Below are 20,701 nucleotides of genomic sequence, written 5' to 3' on the forward strand. Positions count from 1 at the left end.
TATGGAACTGGTGCTATGATGGCATAAAATATGTCTAAATCCTTAAGGTAAGTTAAGAGTCCTATTATATGAAAGATAAGTGGAAAATAATTTTTTTTTACAATGTGGAATAACCCAGCTTTGGTTATAAGAGATCAATGCCTTATGTGAACTGGGAATAAAAGTTGTATTCCTTACTTACCTTCATATAGACTCCAGGATTACCTCTGTAGTGGTTCCCAATCTTTTCACTATTAAGTATATCTATTGTTGTTGTAATTTCCGTGTTGCCATACTTGAAGAGATTTATTTACAAAGCAATGGCATTTTTAAAAATACTACCTTATGCATCATAATTACAGGCACACATACTATTCACTTGAGACTATCTGGATCATTAAAATAGCATAAAAAAAAAACCCCTTAGTTATAAGTCTTTTAGAAGTTGGAAAACCTCAGGCTTACTTATCATCAGTGAGTCCAGTATCAGTAAATATATGCTATATCTTTCTTTTGACCTCAAACTCTTATTTTAGGACATGACACAGATAACACAAAATCAGCTCATCTATATTTGATCTCATTGTCATCCTGCTTTTCACACTTGCTCTTTCTCCTGTATTCCATACTGTGGTTAACAGAAACAACATACATCTAGCAGCCAAATGTAGGAAACTTCAGAATTCCTTTGGACTTCTCACTTTACCCATCCCTCTGTGACATCCTGAAGAATCTTCCTCTAAAATTCCTATGATGTACATTTATTTCCAATCTTTCATCCCCACTGTCTAGATTGGTTTAGGCCTCATCATTTGCTAAGTATCAGTTTCTCATTTTTCCTAGCCATTCTCCTTGAGGAAAAAAAAACTGTGGTTAACTATACACGATCTTTGGAGAAGGCAAAGGCACCCCACTCCAGTACTCTTGCCTGGAGAATCCCAGGGACCGCAGAGCCTGGTGGGCTGCGGTCCATGGGGTCGCTAAGAGTCGGACACGACTGAGCGACTTCACTTTCACTTTTCACTTTCATACATTGGAGAAGGAAATGGCAACCCACTCCAGTGTTCTTGCATGGAGAATCCCAGGGACGGGGGAGCCTGGTGGGCTGCCATCTCTGAGGTCGCACAGTCAGCCACAACTGAAGCGACTTAGCAGCAGCAGCAGCAGCATGCACCATCTTAATCATTTTCAAGTGTACAGTTCAGTGGTATTCACTACATCCATGTTGTCGCACATCCATCACCCCTGTCCACTCCAGAACTCTTCATCTTGCAAAACTCTATATCCATTACACAATATCCCATCTTGAAACTCTATATCCATTGAACTATACCTCCTCATTCCCTCCTTCTCCCAGCCCCTGGCAACCATCAGTCTATTAATTCTTTCCATCTTTATAAATTTGGCTACTTTATGTACCTCATGTAAGTGGTTTCTTACAGTGTTTGTTTTCTGTGCCTGGCTTATTTTACCTAACATGTCTTTCAAGATTATCCATGTGGTACCATGCATCAGAATTTCCTGCCTTGTAAATTCTGGATACTATCATTGTATATGTATAGACCACATTTTATTTATCTGTTTTTCTACTGATGGACATTCGGGTTGCTATTGTGCATGATACTGCCATGGATGTGGACGTACAGATATCTCCTTGAGACCCTGCTTTCAATTATTTTGGATGTATACCTAGAAGTGGAATTTCTGAATCATATGGTAATTCTGTTTTTAATTTTTTAAGGAACCACCATGATATTTTTATAGTACCTATACCACTTTACATTCCCTCCAGTAGTATACAAGTTTGCAATTCCTCTACGTCTTTGCCAGCACTTGTTTTGTTTTTGTTTTTTGATAATAGCATCATAACAAGTGTGATGTGGTATCTCGTTGCGGTTTTGATTTGCATTTCCCTGATGATTAGTGATGTTAGGTATCTTTTCATGTGCTTGTTGGCCTTCTGCACATCTTCTTTGGAGAAATATCAAGTCTTTTAACCAATTTAAAGTCAAATTGTTTTGTTGTTGAGTTATAATAGTTTTTTGTATATTCTAAATATTTATAACCCTTATAAGATACAAACTGATTTACAGTTTCTTCCATTCCATGGAGTGCCTTTTCACTGTTAATTATGTTCTTTGAGGCACAGAGATTTACAATTTTGTAACAGTCCAATTTATCTATTTTTTCTTTTGTCTGTGTTTTTGTTGTCCTGTGTGAGAAATCATTGCAAATACAATGTCAGAATCATTCTATGTTTTCTTCTAATAGTTTTAGCTCTTATATTTAGGTCTTTGATCTATTTTTACCTAATTTTTGTATATGGCATTTGGTATATGTCCACCTTCATTATCTTGAACGTGGACATCCAGTTTTTACTTTAGTATTTGTTGAAAAAACTTCTTTCCCCATTTAATAGTCTTGACAACCTTGTTGAGAATCATTTGACTATATACAGCAGGGTTTGTTTTGGGGCACTCTCTTCTTTTCCATTGCTATTCTAGTCATCCCCCTTTTGTCCACCACTCTGCTATCTTGAACTGAAATCTAACTCTATTAATCCCTTGCTAAAAATGTACTTATGTAGCATTAAAGGCTCTGCAGAGCTAGACTCAACCTATTCTTAGTCTTTCTCCCTATCATAACCCCATTCTCTCTTCCCTACATTGTCTAATCCTACAGAATTACTCCAGAACATAATATATACCTACACATCTGCTAAATTCTATCTGCGCCTTCCTTTATTCTCTTTCCCACCCTCCACCCACACATGGCAGTTACTTTTTACTCCTATAGAATTTTGTTACTATCAGAGTCATTATCACGTCATATAACAAATATATATGCATACCTGCTCCTATCCAGTAAAAGCTGAGCTTGATGGCCTTTCAAAGAAAAATTTCTTTGTGCTCGCCTTGCCCAGAGATATCACCCCTATTGCAACTGCACAGAGAAAGTGGTGTTAACATGTATACAACATAAGGCTAGATATTGCCTGTGCATTTCATTAATCTTCAGAACAGTCCTGTGAGACATGTGACATATGACGAAACCAAGGCTTAGAAATGTTTGGTTACACAGCTGATTAGTTGTCAGAACTAGAATTCAAACTCATAGTCATCTGGCCATGAGCCATGCTGTGATCACTAAGCTATGAAGACACTAAAGAAAGATGGGTGGTTAGTGAAATATAATAGGGTATGCTGATCAACCTACTTTCTTTTAGGCCTGAACATGATTTTATCACAACCTCCAAAGTTGATCAGACACAGGGTTCCCCATGTAGGTAAAGCCTAAACCAGAATATCTCACTAAGTAAAGCATAAATGAGAATATCAACTAAATTATAATGGGAGAAATTCCTTTCTATCAGTACTAACCAAAGTACTACATCCAGGTTTCTAGTGTCATGATACCTAAGAAAAAGACTGAATTATCTGACGTATACTAGGTGAGCATATAGGGTCAACCCAATGAGAATGAGATGTTTAGTTAGGAGTGTTTTATCCAGGCTTGGCAAGGGCAGACAAATCAGCCTTTCTTCACAACACAGCAAACCACAATGGAATCTCCCTCTGACAACTTCTGGGTTCGTTCCCGGACAATATATACTAAACTGCATATTTTACCCCTCAAACTCCCCTTTTACCCTGTTCCATCATGCTTATCTCCGTTTTTTGTTCTGGAGAAACTGAAATATCTCAGCTTTTTAAATTATTACTTTTTCTAGTTCTGCCTATTTCAAATTATTTCTAGCCATCTGATAAGAAGTCTGTGCATTTCATGAGTCATGTATTTACTAACATGCTCTTATTAGATGAACAGATAATTGCCCATTCTGTATGGACTTAACTGGCTCTCTTTTTCACTATTTAATTACCTGGCTGTGCTGGGTCTTACAGCATGTGGGATCTTTAGTTGTGGCATATGGGATCTAGTTCCCCAAGCAGAGATTGAACCCAGGTCTCCTGCATTAGAAGAAGCATGGAGTCTTAGCCATGGACCACCAGGGAAATCCCTTAATTGGTTTTCTTACTCCTTCACTCAAAATTCCTTTAGCAGCTAGAATTCAAATCTTCAGTTACTAAGGGTATTGCTGTTATGGACTGGGTATCTCCCACTCTCACCTGAAACAGTTCCTCAAGAGATTGTAGCTTACACATTTTTAAACACCCAGTATCTAGTGTAATGCCTGACATATTAAAGTAACCAATAAGACTTTGTCAGTAAAGCCTTCCCATTAAGGAAGATATTCAAAGGAATGAGCCACACTGTCTGAAAACAATGCCAAAATCCAGTTCTAAGTATCTTTTAGGTAGCAGCTATGCTGGAAAAAAATGATTGAATTTCCACAATGATTCCTTTGAAAAGGATAGCTCTTAATGCCTGTATATGTTGGATTATATTTCCTGAAATATATAGTTATATTACTTTATAATTCTATCTTGAAGCCTGTGGATAGAGTACAGCTGCTTCCTGGGATATTTTAAAGAGGCTCATGCCTATAATAAAAAGCCTTAGAGGTCCCAGGTGAACTAAAGAGGTCAAAAAGAATGGATTATCTGACACAAAGTGAAATTCTTTGTAATTCTCCAGATTGCTTTCCTGTGGTATCTAGCTTTGATCTCATTCCCTTTCAAGGGGACTCTGACTTTGATCTCATTTCCTTTCTAAGGGGACAGCATATACCATCTGGTATAGTCATTAAAACCATAAAATCAAAGACTTCTAGCTTTCCATCTTCCTAGGCACACAATAGAATTGTATTTCCTATACCCCTTGTGGTTAAGTGAGACCATTTGACAAGCTAGTTCTGGCCAAGGAGAGCTGAATGTAAGGATCATGTACATCTTGTTGGCTAAGGATTTAATGTCTCTCTTTTCACTCTGGCATAGCTACTATTAACATTCAAAATGGTTCATGTTCTGTTAGCCCAGGCCCCTGACTAACTTCATTGAACATAATTCCCTACCAATTCACAGTGAACACAACATAAGCAAGAAATAATCCTTGCTTGTTTTAAGTCACTGAAATATTGGGGTTCATTGTAGTTGCCCTGTATCCTAGGCTATCCTGATACTCACAGACCTGGCTACTTAACCATTGGATTAGAAGGAAAAAAAATAGGCCCAGTAGGGCTTAATATCTTACCTCTCTATATCCCATCACTTATGAAGGGGTCCTGGAAAAGAACAAAAAGGCACAGTTGAAAGTGTGATAAAAGAGTAAGAGGGTCTTGGGAAAGTAAGAAGACTGAGCCGTAGTAATCTGTCATGGTCGGGAAAGACTGTTCATGTATTTTACCTTAAGTTCAGAGGGGAGACACTGCTTTTGAGAAACCTCATGATGAAAATCACAAGAATAAGAAAATGGAGGGGCTGGAGTACATTTTGACCCAAAGAAATTTTGAATTGCTATGGATTTATGTAGACCATGCTTTATGCTGTTATGGAGATCCAAAATATGATCTACCTAAAGAAGACTGGTAGATTTTATTAATACAAAGAATTACAGGGCTTTAACCAAAGCAGTGATTAGAGGGATATTTATAGCTGTAAATACTATATATAGAAAAAATCATAAATCAATAACCTAAACTTTCAATAGAAAAAGAACAAACTAGACCTTAAGCAAGCAGGAGGAAGGAGCTAATGATTACAGAGTGTAAATTAATAAAAAAGAGAATAGAGAAAAATTGGTTCTTTGAAAAGATCAAAATTGACAAAACTTTTTCTGAATCAACTGAGAAAAAAGAAAACTGAAATTATTACAGTCAGGAATGAAAGAAGGGACATTGCTACTGACTTTACAGAAATAAAAAGGGATTTAAAATGAATATTGTGAACAAGTGAATGCTAACCAAATAGATAATTTGGGTGATAATGGACAAATTCCTATAAGATACAAACTACTGCAACTGTATCAAGAAGAAACAGAATGTCTAAATAGATCTATGACAGATTGAATAATAATTCTGTAAGTTGGCCTACTGTTAAGTGAATTTGATTGTACAGTGTCATATGTCTAAAAAAGCCATGAATCAAACTAAAAATGTGGGTTTATTTTTCAAAAACACATTTTAAATCTTGAGTTCTCTTCTGGAGCATTAGTAATAAGATAGTAAAAAATAAAGAATTTGACAAGATGAGACAATAAATATTTTTAATTATAGGAAGTTGAAATTTAAAAATTCATAAACAATAAAAATGTTTCTCATACAAAAGAGGAAGAAAAGGGAATCAATGGAACTACAAAATTTCTTTAGTATGTACAGATGTGAAGGGTCATCACATTTCTTTCTGGTCTTATTTCCAGCTCCACGGACATTTTCTAACATCAGGAAAGCCCAATATGAGCTTTCCTCATCCTCTTCATTTGGCAGCCCCTGGGTCTTTCTTTTATCTGTATAGAACAGCAATTCAAAGAACTCTATTTAACTTTAATTACTTGGTTGGCACCCAGGACTATGGGTGGATTAATGAAAACATTGCCAGCTAGAGGGTGTAAAGTTTATATAATGGCAAAGGATAAGGGGAATTCAGAGACTATTCCATAATGCAGAAGATAACATAGCTTGCTCCCAGTTATAGCTTCTCAGATTCTCAGAGTTCTCTACTGTGGGTAATACCAGGTGTGGGAAGTGAATAATTGTTTTTGTATGAGAGACTCCCTGGCCTGTTCTCATAGGTATTTTAAACAATTTTTTAAAAGTTTAATATACACTATACATAAATGCTTGTATCATATATTGAGCTTGATACATTTTTTGCAAACTGAACACTTCCAGGGTGTTTTTTACAACTTGTACTTTCCCTTGCCTTATTTTTCTGGAAACTCTGACTGATGTTGAAGCTGAAACTCCAGTACTTTGGCCACCTGATGCGAAGAGCTGACTCATTTGAAAAGACTCTGATGCTGGGAAAGATTGAGGGCAGGAAAATTAGGGGACGACAGAGGATGAGATAGTTGGGTGGCATCACCAACTCAATGGACATGGGTTCAGGTAGACTCCAGTAGTTGGTGATGGACAGGGAGGCCTGGCGTGCTGCAGTTCATGGGGTTGCAAAGAGTCAGACACGACTGAGTGACTGAACTGAACTGGTCTCAGTTTGCATGCAAAGCAGAACAACAAATATATTCCTGAATATTTACTGTGAAATAGGTATTTCCCAAGCTCATCCCTCAGCTGGCCAACATTTCAAGCCTGTTTAAGACCCATTCCTCCAACCACCTTTTCTAATTACTTCACTTCCTATCATCTCTCTCTCTCTCCTTTGAGTTCTTGGTTACTCTCAATTAAACATTTGAGTAATCCTGACTCACTAACTGATTCACACCTGTTCTTTTCTCACTGGGTCGTATTTTGAGAGCATATATTGCTTACTATTTAATTGGAAAGTTAACTTTCCTTTAAATGTATCATTTAAAATTGTTTACTGTATTCCCCAAATAGCATTATTATTACAAGGAACAAACTAGAAATTAATATTAAAATAGGATTAATTATTGACCACAGTTACATATTAAGAATTAGAGCAAAAAATATATAAACTATTCAAATCTTTAATATTCCAAGTCAAAGTTTCAACTATTAGTCCTACAAGGTAAGATAACCAACTCACTCGTGATCAAAGATCTCTGTAAATTCTTAACAACGTTTTTCTAGTATATTGCCAGATATGTTAGTTAACATCTCCCAAATTGTAAACTTGTGGATTAGAGACCAGCCACAATGAAGCTTCCCTCTTTGAAATTCCTTTTTCTTTCAGACCATATTGGGCTTGAGGTCTCCATGCTAAGTTACTGGCCTGTGTATCAGAGATTTCTTTTACATATTTTACTTGAAGAATGTTATAATCAATCTTGCCTATCAAATTAGTGAAAACTTAAAAAAAATTAATCTCTCAATAATGTGGAGAGACAGGGACCATATGCTTCCAAGAGTTAAAACCATAAAACCTCTCTGAAAAGCGAGATGGCAACTATTTACACCCTGATGCCGAGTAATTCCATTTCTACTAATTTACTCAGCAAACGTCACTGAAGTAATTATGTACAAAGTAATTGAATCCAGTATTATTTACAAGAAGCACAAAAATATTGAAACAACTGGGAAAATGTTAAATTATGTTTCTGAGGCTGTGGCCCATTAGGCAGAAAAAATGATTATACTACTAAGATATTTTAGACATGGAAAATGCTCAGGATACAAGTCTAAGTTGAAAAAGGTAGTTTACGGATCTTTTTGTAAAATTATTGGTATTATTCATGAAAGACTGAGTGGCTGATTTTTGGTGGTGTGATTATTAGTTATTGTCATTATAGTTTTTATGTTTCCTACAGAGAGCTCTATTATTTATACAATAGAAAAAGTTTTTTTCAGAAAAATACTGTTTTGGCAATACTTTGGCATGTAATCAGGTTTTAAAGTCTCAATCATAATGCATTCGTTAAAAATCACAAGTGTCTCAAATCATGAATTTTTATTTCTCCTTTTTTCTATTTTATTACAAATCTTTTCCAGCAATCTCAGTTTTGTTTAAATTTGAGTGTTTTAGTTTGTGTATGCTTAGTCACCTCCACTCTGTGCAATCGCATGGACTGCAGCCCGCCAGCTCCTCTGTCCATGGAATTTTCCAGCTAAGAATACAGGAATGGGTTGCCATTTCCCATTCCAGGGGATCTTCCTGACCCAGGGATAAAACCTCTACCTCCTGCGTCTCCTGCATTGACAGGCGATTTTTTTTTTCCACCACTGAGCCACTTGGGAAGCCCTTTCAGTTCAGTTCAGTTGCGTCTGAGTCTTTGTGACCCCAAGAATCGCAGCAGGCCAGGCCTCCCTGTCCATCACCAACTCCTGGAGCTCACTCAGACTCAGGTCCATCGAGTCCGTGATGCCATCCAGCCATCTCATTGTCTGTCGTCCCCTTCTCCTCCTGCCCCCAATCCCTCCCAGCATCAGTCTTTTCCAGAGTCAGCTCTTCACATGAGATGGCCAAAGTACTGGAGTTTCAGCTTTAGCATCATTCCTTCCAAAGAAATCTCAGGGCTGATCTCCTTCAGAATGGACTGGTTGGATCTCCTTGCAGTCCAAGGGACTCTCAAGAGTCTTCTCCAACACCACAGTTCAAAAGCATCAATTCTTCCGCGCTCAGCCTTCTTTATAGTCCAACTCTCACATCCATACATGACTACTGGAAAAACCATAGCCTTGACTAGATGGACCTTAGTCGGCAAAATAATATCTCTGCTTTTGAAGCCCTTTATTACTTGTCAAATACAACTAGTTTCCTTGCTGAAGAAAACACTACACTTTTTATTTTAATCTGAACATGGTCCTATATTGTGACATGTACTTAGTACACTTAGGAGCTTTTTTCTGGTCAATTTTTTAATATCAAAAGGGGTTGGCAAGACCACTTTGTAATCAATTACACGTGGAAACCATTAGGAGACGCTCAGAAACGCTAGAAAACAATGCATATTGGGTTCCCGTGATACCAGAATAGCCTGGATATCCTTTTCAGCATTCTGCCTTGGAGCAACATTTGACCACAAAGGCGATTGCAGGAGTCATGGACTGCTGAGGTCAGAGCTGGCTTAAACAGAAAAGACCAGTCAGGGAGATCAGAGGACAGAAGTAAGATAAATACAGCAAAGTAAGGAGGGTGACTCAAGTCAGTAAAGAGTCTGCCTGCCATGCGGGAGACCTGGGTTCAATCCCTTGGTCAGGAAGATGATCCCTCGGAGAAGGAAATGGCAATCCACTTCAGTACTCTTTCCTCGAGAATTTCATCGGTCCAAGGGGTCACAAAAGGTCGGACACGACTGAGTGACTAACGCTTTCACTTTCCAGGACGCTGAAAAACAGCTGTAGTAACTGTCCCTTTTACAATCACATTTCTGGACTCGCTAGACCTTGGGACCTCAGCTTCCACAACTAGAAAGATTTTTCAACGAACGACTCAGACGATTGCTGCTGCTGCTGCTGCTGCTGCTGCTAAGTCTCTTCAGTCGTGTCCGACTGTAGCGTCTGCCTATAATGCGGGAGACCTGGGTTCGATCCCTGAGTTGGGAAGATCCCCTGGAGAAGGAAATGACAACCCACTCCAGTACTCTTGCCTGGAAAACCCTGTGGACGGAAGAGCCTGGTAGGCTACAGTCCACGGGGTTGCAAAGAGTAGGACAGGACTAAGTGACTCCACTTTCTTTTTCAAAGGTTCTTCCCCAGTGTGGACTCATCTTAATCCTAGAGCCAGAATTCAGGGAACGCCTCATCACAAAGCGGAAGGACGCGCATGCGCCGTGGCGCGGACCGCCCCCGGTGGGCGGGGTCTGTTCTTTCGCCTCGGGGCTGCCGCCGGCGCCAACCACGCCCGCCTCACCTGCGCATCACGTGTGCCCCGGCGCTCTTAGCGCACCTGAGGGCGGATCCCTGACGTCTTGGGTCTTCGCCGTGAAAGGACCAGTGCACACGGGCCAGTTTAGCAGCAGCGGTGGCAGGTACAGGAGCGCGGCTCGGGTCAGCCCGCCGGGGTGTCTAAACCCTTGGTTTCCCGGCGTCTGCTTCTAAGCGCGCGACCGGGACCGGCGAGATTCTGTTGTGCGGCCTCCGCCCGGGAGCCGGGGGCGCCTCACGGCGTGAAGTGGAAGTCCCAGTTCCCCCCAATCCCTTGCGCCGGTGCCCGCGCCCCAGAATTCCGCGCTCCCTGCCGGCCGCGTTCCTGCCGCGGGTCGCTCGGTCCAGTGAGGCCCAACTGGCTCTCGGAGTTGAGCAAATCCTCGGTCCCCAAATAGGTGTGGGGGAGTAGGTCGCTGGCTTTATGTAGTATTCTTGACACATTTCGGGTTGGCTTTGCGGTAGACAGGGATGCGAGTGTTCCCACTGGCGAGTTCAGTTTGCCGGGAGATTGGCGCGTCGGCAGATGTCGAAGTGGACGCCCACACCCCAAGCGGAACAAACTTCAGCTGATAGCGTTCCTGCGCGTCAGATTCTAGGACCTTGAACTTGAGAGAGAGCTGAGTGGCAGAAGGGTGAGGAAGCAAAAGTTTGTTTGGAAATTATCTTTGTGCACTTGCACAGTTGAGATTTGGGACTTCTCCAGAAGACCACCTGATTGGGTTTGTTCTCACTGCAGATACCAGGGGTTTTGATGGTCCGTTTGTTTTTTAGACTTAGTTGGAGCTTGTTTGAAAAAGAGGCCGAACTTTTGACATCAGAAATGTTGGAAAAGGCTTGTTTCATTTATTTGTAAAGATTTCTGTAAATAATAGTAGAATAATAGATTCATTTTACAATTCAAGTTTACACCTGTTCCTCAGAGCTGATTATTGCCTCGTTTTACGTCATTTTTCCACTTTTTTTTAATGTTAATACCTTTATTTTTATTAACAGTTCTCTGATTATTTCGTATTCATAAATGTATAAAGGCAGTTAGAACTCAACTAGATTTGGGGGAAAATGTTAATTCAACAAATATTTAACTGTATTAAGTGCAAACACCTTTATGTGCTGTGAATACAGAAATGAGAGAAACAGCTTTGGTGCTTACGTTTTAGTAGGGGGAGACACATGAATAGTGTCAGCTGATGGCAGTTGCTACACTGATGATTAAAATAGGGTGATGTGCTTGCCTATAGAGGGGCTACTTTAGGAAAGTCACTGAAAAAGGACACTGAAGTTGAAATTTACATGAGAAATTATGTCCCAGAAACAGAGGCATGAGAATTTAAGCATCAGAAAGCCACTTTGTGAAGCTCTTAGATGTTACCATTTTGACTAGGGAGGCTGGAAAAGAAGGGAGGGAGAAGAAAAGGGGAAATAGTTGGGGTCTAAGAAGTAGATAGGCAAGAGCCACATCATACAGGGTTTGGTAAGTCTTGGTGAGAAGTTTGGATTTTATTCTAAATTTATAAATTTGGTCTGAGGTGCAGACTGGCTAAGTCCACTTTAGAGAGGGGGGGCACTTTCTTTGGGTTTCCTTGATTTATTTAATTAATTCGTCACCTCAAGTCTTTATATCTTTTTATTCTTTGTCATACAAGATGACATACCATGACATGATAGCTTTCAACACTGCCACTTAAATTGACAAGGAAACCTTTTGTTTGTTTTATGAGTTAACTGTAATAGTTCTACATCTTAAAGGTGAGCAATACTTTTGGCTCCATCCTATGGAAGGAGCAGCGAGAGTTTGTTAAAGTAGTGAAAAATCTTTTTGAAATTAGCAAATCTGGAATGAGGCAGTGTTGAGTAGCAGTTCATAAAGGGAAAGTCTTCAAAGGTAATAAATACCCAGAGTTTTGAATATACAGTGTCAAATCAGTTTGAAGTTACTTAACCAGGTTCTTTCTCGGGAGTTACGGAACTTTATTGGTATGGCACTCGTGATTGTGTTTATCATCAGCAATTATAGTCTTAACATGTTTTATTTCTCTCCAAATGTTCTTAGCCCAGGTATAATTTATTGTCTTTAAGAAATGTGAATGTAGAAGCTTTTGTTGAGCAAGTTTTTTAATTGATTTTGGCTCTTCTATATTGATTTGCGTTGTATTTATTTGATTCCTAGGATGAAGTAACCTTTATCTAAAAACTGCAGGATATTTTCCAGTAAAGAACATGGTGAAACTGATTCACACATTAGCAGATCATGATGATGATGTCAACTGCTGTGCCTTCTCCTCTTCCCTCTTGGCCACTTGCTCCTTGGACAAAACAATTCGCCTATATTCCCTGAGTGACTTTACTGAAGTACCATACTCTCCATTGAAGTTTCACACCTATGCTGTCCACTGCTGCTGTTTCTCCCCTTCAGGACATATTTTGGCTTCATGTTCAACAGATGGTACCACTGTCCTATGGGATGTTCAAAACGGACAGATTTTGGCAGTAATGGAACAGCCCAGTGGTAGCCCTGTGAGAGTTTGCCGATTTTCCCCAGACTCCACTTGTTTGGTATCAGGGGCATCTGATGGAACTGTTGTTTTGTGGAATGCGCAGTCATACAAGTTACATAGGTAAGAATGTTTAAACCCTTTCCATTTTTAATCCTATTACCAGGTTTACAGAAATTTTGGGGGGGACTTGAAGTAGATAATTCAGACGTCTGGAGGAAAAATACTTTGATCTGTCTCCTGAAGGTCATAAAACAGATATTTAATATGATTCTTGAAGTAGATTTGCTTGGCTCTGAGTGTTTTAAATTTCTACTTTTTCTTTGTAAAATAAGTATTCATCTTGTAAAACTTTATGGATTTTTAATAGGCAAAAAAAAAACACCACAATCTTTTGGATAAAACTTAGTAATTTTTGGCTTTTTGGTCACACATGGCTCAGGTGTTCTCAGTAATGAAGTAATTGTAGGTGAGTCTCACCTGCACAGCTCTTTGCTGACTGGGGTTACTGACCAAGCCCAGAAGAGGGAACCTTGTGATGGGTATGGTGGTGTGTGTTACCACTTCTTTAAAAACATCACCTGAAAAACTGCTTTTGGATAAAAATACATCAATTAATTTACACTGGTAATGTTGTGTTGCAACTCCCTAGTGTTAAAACCATGTATTTGTAAACTTATCATATGCTAAAATATATATAATATTTTAACAAATTTAAAGTGTACAGTTCAGTGACATTAATCACATTAAAAACTGTAAACTTTTAAATGTCACCAATTAAAATAGCTTAATGTGCCTTCCCCTCTCCCTCCCTCTCACCAACACTCAGAGCACAGATGGCAGCTGGTAAACAACTGTTGCTCATTTAGATTTTTGGTCTTTGTGTTGAAAGTATGTTTTAAGTGGCGTTAATAAACAGTTTAAAGTGAAGACACGGAGAGAATGGAATGCCTTTAAGTTGTTTTCTGTGAATGAAATTTAGCTGTCGGCCAGGGAATCTTTTTCAGTTAACCAATTGGTAAATTGTCTCCCTAACATTATTTCTCTACTATATGTAATTACGTGAAAATGATACACTGCAATTGATTTAAGCGCTGGATAGGACACTGCATGGGCTGTTGGATTTTTAACAGGTTATTTTTCCTAATTGATAAAATAATGAATTATTGTTAGCCCAGTGCTTCCTAATCTTCCCTGGATTATTTTAAGTTGTTCACAGCATTTCATTTACATAAAGAATTTATAACTGAAGGTGAGAAGAAAGTCCTTACTGTTGTTTCTAGGTGATTTTAATACAAATGTTGAAACTGCTTTTCACCCCCAATAACATGCTTTTCAATAAAAAACAGTTGTATCTTTTAAAATTTGTGACTGTAATTGATATTGTTGGTTGTTGTTACTATTTTTGTTAAACTTTGTATATTTTAATGAAAAGAGTATGAAGATACATAGATTTTGATTTGGTTAGGATAATGTTTAAATTGTCTTACTTTTGGCAAGCCTATCTCAGTTTATAGCATATAAAGGATATTTTATTTCTATAGGCATCTACTGCCCTTTCTCTCTAGTTCTAGCCTTTTATCCTATTCTTTTACTATATCAAGCTGCTATTAGAGACTGTAATATAAAGTAAAAGATGCTCTGAAATGAAAACTCCCCTTTCTTTTGCTTTTATTTCAGATGTGCTAGTGTTAAGGATGGCTCCTTAGTGGCCTGTGCATTTTCTCCTCCTGGAAACCTCTTTGTCACTGGCTCCTCATGTGGTGATTTAACAGTGTGGGATGATAAAATGAGGTGTCTGCACAATGAAAAAGCACATGATCTTGGAATTACCTGCTGTGACTTTTCTTCACAACCAGTTCCTGGTTAGTTATTTTACTCTTGTAAGCACTAGTAAGTCCTATTTGCAGTTTGTGTGTGACTTTTCATTCATTTACTCATTTTCACTTCATATTAATAAAACAAGATCTTTTAATTTATTCCCTTCAAGGAATCATCCTGCTTTATGTTTTTGATCAAAATGAAATCACAGATATTTTTTGGGAAAACCAGATTCTTTGGGAAAATACATGGGGGCTGACACAACTTGATGCAGTAGATCTGGATTCCTCGAGTTTGCTAATGTAGAGGCCTTAGACCTATTGGTTTCACTGTGATTTTTGAAACATTGTATGTTTTTATTCAAATAGAAATGTGAAATATAAAAACTGAAAACAAGTTTCTTTTTTCACTTACTATTTAATCTTTCAAAAGATAACCTTATAAAAGCGTTTGTTAGTAGATTAGATTTTAGAAAAAGAAGAGAACAACTCTTGACTGTAGACTCTAAGTGTTAAATAAATACAGTGAATTGGGAATTTGCCTTCTATTTTCATCTTCTGTGTTAGGGTGGACGTTCTACTTCTGGCTACTTCAATCTTACTTCCAGACAAGTGCTGTCCTATAGTGATATAATGTGAGCTACATGTGTAAATTTTAAAATTTCTAGTAGTAGATAAAATTAATTTTAGTAATGTATTTTACTTTATCCAATATACCTAAAATATTTCAAAGTCCTAAAATTATTAATAAGATATTTTACTGTGTGCGGGTATGAAGTCTTTGAAGTCCAGTGTGCATGTTATGTCACATTGCAGTTGGTGCTGGTCGCGCTTCAGCTGTTCAGTAGTCTTATGTAGCAAGTTATTAATACTGTCTTGTGACAGCTCAGGCTTTGGTACTCCCTTATTTCAAAACCATCAGTGGCATGTTAAAATATGATTAAGGTAAGATAAAATACCAAGTTTCAAACACACAGCCTTTAATTACCTTACCTCTTCTGTTTCCCTGCCTCTCATTACAAGTCACACTTGGTCTCATGCATTCACTTGCCTCACTGGCCTCCTTTCATTTCTTGAATGTCTGTAAGATGTGTCTGAGGGTTTTACATGTGGACCTTTACTTGGTTCACTCTTATTCATCCTTTAGAATTCAGGTTAAAAAAAAAAATCACTTCAGAAGAGCTTCCCCTGCTCTTAACCTCCTGTACTCAGTCTGAAGTGTTTTGATATAGTCCTTTAGTTACATGCTTTATTTTTCTTTTATAGGACTTAGTGAAGTTATCTATATGAATTATGTTTAATGGTGTTTTTCCTGTGAGATTGTATGCTCCATAGGGTAGGCCTGGATGTATTTTATTTACAGTGCCTGGAATGTAATAGGCTTTGAAAAGCAGACTTTTTAAAATTAGAATATAGTTGCTTACAATTTTGCTGTATAGTTGCTTTCTACTATACAGCAAAGTGAATCAGCTATATACCCCTCTTTTTTTTTGGAATTCCTTCTCATTTAGGTCACAACTGAGCAATGAGTAGGGTTCTCTGAGCCATACAGTATTAGTTATCTGTCTTATCAATGGCATCAGTAGTGTAGATATGTCAATCCCAATCTCCCAATTCATCTTACCCTCCTCTTAACCCCGTTCCCCCCTTGGTGTCCATATGTTTCATTTCTGTGTGTCTCTTTCTCTTTGCAAATAAGATTATCTATATCATTTTTCTAGATTCCACATATATGCATTCATATACTTGTTTTTCTGACTTCACTCTGTATGATAGTCTCTAAGTCCATCCATGTCTCTACAAATCATCCAGCTTTATTCCTTTTTTGTGAGTGTGTAATATTCTTGCGTGTGCGCGTGTGTGCACATGCTGCATCTTTTTTATCCATTCCTTTGTTGATGGGCATTTAGGTTGCTTCTGTGTCCTGGCTGTTACTAGCGCTGCAGTGAACACTAGGGTGCATGTGTCTTTTTGAATTATAGTTTTCTCAAGATATATGCCCAGTAGTGGGATGGTCGAGTCATATGGTAGTTCTATTTCTAGTTTTTTAAGGAATCTCCATACTGTTTTCCATAGTTACATTCCCACCAACAATATAGGTGTGTTCCCTTTTCTGCACATCCTCTTCAGCATTTATTGTTTGTAGATGTTTTTAATGATGGCCATTCTGACTGGAGTGAAGTAGTCCCTCATTGTAGTTTTGATTTGCATATCTCTGATAGTGATGTTGAGCATATTTTCATGTGTTTATTGGCTATCTGTATGTTTTCTTTGGATAACGTCTGTCTTCTGCCCATTTTTTTGATTGGGTTGTGCTTTTGTTTTTTTAAATTGAGCTACATGAGCTGTTTGTATGTTTGTTTGTTTTTTTTTTAATATTTATTTGGCTGAGCAGGGTCTTAGTTGTGGCACACAGGAGCTTAGCTCTTTCAGTTGTGCCATGCAGGACCTTTTACTTGCACCATGTGGAGTCTTGATTCCCTGGCCAGGGATTAAGCCTGTGCCCCCTGCATTGAGAGTGTGGAGTCTTAGCCAGTGAACCACCAAGAAAGTCCCCTGTTTGTATATTTTTTCAGATTAATCCTTTATCAGTTGCTTTATTTGCAAATATTTTCTCCCATTTTGAGGGCTGTCTTTTCATCTTATTTATGGTTTCCTTTGTTGTGCAAAAGACTTAAAGTTTAATTAGGTCCCATTTGTTGATTTTTGTCTTTATTTTCATAACTCTAAGAGGTGGATCCAAAAAGATCCTGTTTCCTCCAAGAGTTTTATATTTTACAGTGTCTGGCCTTTAGGTCTTTAATCCATTTTGAGTTTATTTTTGTGTATGGTGCTAGGAAATGTTTAATTTATTCTTTACATGTAGCTGTCCAGTTTTTCCAGCACTGCTTACTGAAGAGGCTTTTTCTCCTTTGTATATTCTTGCCTTCTTTGTCATAAATTTAGGTGATTGAAATGCAGACTAAGATTCCTTTTATTGATTTGTTGAAATTAGTTTCTGTTTCCTTAACTTTTAATATCATAGGGCAGATTAACAGTTTTCTTTTCATGAATCTATTCTTATACTTAACTCCCTACCTAATTTAATTGTGATGATTTATTTTTTAATATATTGTTTTATGATGTTTTATTCTAAGAAGATCAGCTTGTAACAGGCAAGAACAGGGAGTCCATAGGAAAAGTTTAGTTTACATACCTACGTATATGAACTAAATACCAAATACTAAATACTAAATATTTGCAAAACCAGAGTGCAATCTTAAGATAGGTATTCAGGTTTCTTAATTGAGTTTTACTGTATATGAGTGGTAAAATATCCTTTGACTTATGATATTAGATGTAATTCATATAAAATTGAGTTGGTGAACTGGATGGTCAGGGAAGTCCCAAATCTCATCTTTTTGCCTTTCCCCAGTTCCTGCCCTTGAAGCCCCTTATCTTCCCTGACTGATTATAAACTCATATTTCCTCTGCTAGAGGCATGGTCTTTGGGCCCTTCTTCAGCAAGTGTCTGTTCTCCAGGGAACTAACTAGGGCAAGGCACTCACTGCAGAAGAAGCCAGATTCAACTATTCAACCTTTTCTCAGGTCACAATCACCAGCTACCAATTAGACCAGTGCCTGGAACACAGTGGCCCTCAACATATATGTTTATTGTATCCGTGAAGGGTGTGGGGTACCATATGCCACATAGATAAGATTGTCAGTTTCACCCTTTTCCTGCTGTGTGACCTCAGGTACCTGGCTTTTCCTCTCTGGGCCTTAGCTCTCAACTGTGAACTTGGGATGGTCATGTTTGCTGCCTTGTAGGACTAACTGTAAAGAGTTAGAGGTCGTATCTGTCAAATGCTTAACAGAAATATGCAAACAAGTGCTTAATAAACACTTGATAGTATTCTTAAAAAATTAAGTAGGTGATATCAATATTTAGATTACCCACAAGTATTTGGGAACTTACCTAGTGGGTAGATAGTGATACTCTGTCTAAATAGGATAACAACTAGAGGGTGGTTTTTTTTTTTTTTTTTGGTAACATTACATTTAACTGATTACTTTGCCTAAGTTGTGTAATTGTTTTTGTTTACTCCCTAAATTGTGTCCAGCTCTTGTGACATCCTGAACTGTACCACACCAGGCTTCTCTGTCCATGGGATTTCCCAGGCAAGAATACTGGAGTGGGTTGCCATTTCCTTCTCCAGGGGTTCTTCCCAACACAGGGGTTGAAGCCACCTCTCCTGCATTGTAGGCAGATTCTTTACCACTGAGCCTGATTCTTTTCCATTGGAAGGACCTACTTGTGAAATCAGTTCAGTTGCTAAGTCATACCCAACTCTGTGACCCCATGGACTGCAGCAGGCCAGGCTTCCCTGTCCATCACCAACTCCTAGAGCTTGCTCAAACTCATGTCCTTTGAGTCAATGATGCCATCCACCATCTCATCTTCTGTCGTCCCCTTCTCCTGCCTTCAGTCTTTCCCAGGATCAGAGTCTTTTCCAGTGAGTCAGGTCTTATGCATCAGGTGGCCAAAGTACTGGAGCTTTAGCTTCAACATCAGTCCTTCGAGTGAATATTCAGGGTTGATTTCTCTTTGGATTGACTGGTTTGATCTCCTTGCAGTCCAAGGAATTCTCCAAAGTCTTCTCCAACACCACAGTTCAAAAGCATCAGTTCTTTGGCGCTTAGCCTTCTTCATGGTCCAGCTCTCACATCCATACATGACTACTAGAAAAACCATAGCTTTGACTAGATGGACCTTTGTCAGCAAAGTAATGTCTCTGCTTTTTAATACATTGTCTAGGTTGGTCATAGCTTTTCTTCCAAGGAGCAAGCATCTTTTAATTTCATGGGTGCAGTCACCATCTGCAGTGATTCTGGAGCCCCCCAAAATAAAATCTGTCACTGTTTCCATTGTTTCCCCATCTATTTGCCATGAAGTGATGGGACCGGATGCCGTGATCTCAGTTTTTTGAATGTTAAGTTTTAAGCCAACTTTTTCACTCTCCTCCTTCACCTTCATCAAAATGCTCTTTAGTTCTTCTGACCTTTCTGCCATAAGTGTGGAGTCAGCTGCATATCTGAGGTTATTGATAATGGCAGTCTTGATTCTAGCTTGTGCTACATCCATCCCGGCGTTTTGCATGATGTACATACGTTTGAGTTAAACTCTGGGAGTTGGTGATGGACAGGGGAGCCTGATGTGCTGCAGTCTATGGGGTTACAAAGAGTCAGACACGACTGAGCAACTGAACTGAACTCAGCATACAAGTTAAATAAGCAGGGTGACAATATGCAGCCTTGACCTACTTCTTTCCCAGTTTCAAACCAGTCTGTTGTTCCATGTCTGGTTCTAGCTGTTGCTTCTTGACTTGCATACAGGTTTCTTAGAAGGCAGGTAAGGTGCTCTGCTATTCTAATTTCTTCCAGAATTTTCCAGTTTATTGTGATCCACACAAAGGCTTTGGCATAGTCGATAAAGCAGAAGCAGATGTTTTTCTCGAATTCTCTTGCTTTTTCTGTGATCCAGCGGATGTTGGCAATTTGATCTCTGGTCCTCTGCCTTTTCTAAATCCAGCTTGAACGTCTGGAAGTTCTCAGGTCACATACTGTGGAAGCCTAGCTTGGAGAATTTTGAGCACTACTTCGCTAACGTGTAAGATGAGTGCCGTTGTGCGGTAGTTTGAACATTCTTTAGCATTGCCTTTCTTTGGGATTGAAATGAAAAATGACTTTCCACTCCTGTAGCCACTGCTGAGTTTTCCAAATTTGCTGGTGTTTTAAGTGCAGCACTTTCACTGCATCATCTTTTAGGACTTGAAATAGCTCACCTGAAACTCCATCACCTCCACTAGCTTTGTTGAAGTGATGCTTCCTAAGGCCCACTTGACTTGTGAAATATGTTTCACCAAATCTTTTGGACTGAATTGATGATGTTTTGTGTGCATGCATGGGTGCTAAGTTGCTTCAGTCATGTCCAACTCTGCAACCCCATGGACAGTAGCTGGCCAGGT

General features: G+C 38.7%; 1 protein-coding gene across 9 annotated transcripts in view; it reads left to right on the top strand.

The window, feature by feature from the left end:
• Positions 1–870: 870 nt before the first annotated feature.
• Positions 871–20,701, top strand: part of WDSUB1 (WD repeat, sterile alpha motif and U-box domain containing 1) — a 73,037-nt gene continuing 53,206 nt past the window's right edge. For 4 of the 9 annotated variants that reach the window (XM_069577426.1, XM_069577421.1, XM_069577423.1 and 1 more), the window contains exons 1-3: positions 7,443–10,482; positions 12,549–12,996; positions 14,554–14,738. In XM_069577426.1, the coding sequence (XP_069433527.1) occupies positions 12,599–12,996; positions 14,554–14,738 (583 nt within the window). In that variant the 5' untranslated portion in view covers positions 7,443–10,482; positions 12,549–12,598. Of the gene's footprint in view, positions 1,696–7,442; positions 10,483–10,843; positions 11,014–12,548; positions 12,997–14,553; positions 14,739–20,701 lie in introns of those variants that run through there. The other 5 variants (XM_069577427.1, XM_069577429.1, XM_069577425.1 and 2 more) reach the window with 4 other exon arrangements.

Source organism: Ovis canadensis, chromosome 2 (assembly GCF_042477335.2).
Source record: "Ovis canadensis isolate MfBH-ARS-UI-01 breed Bighorn chromosome 2, ARS-UI_OviCan_v2, whole genome shotgun sequence".
Lineage (NCBI taxonomy): Eukaryota > Metazoa > Chordata > Mammalia > Artiodactyla > Bovidae > Ovis > Ovis canadensis.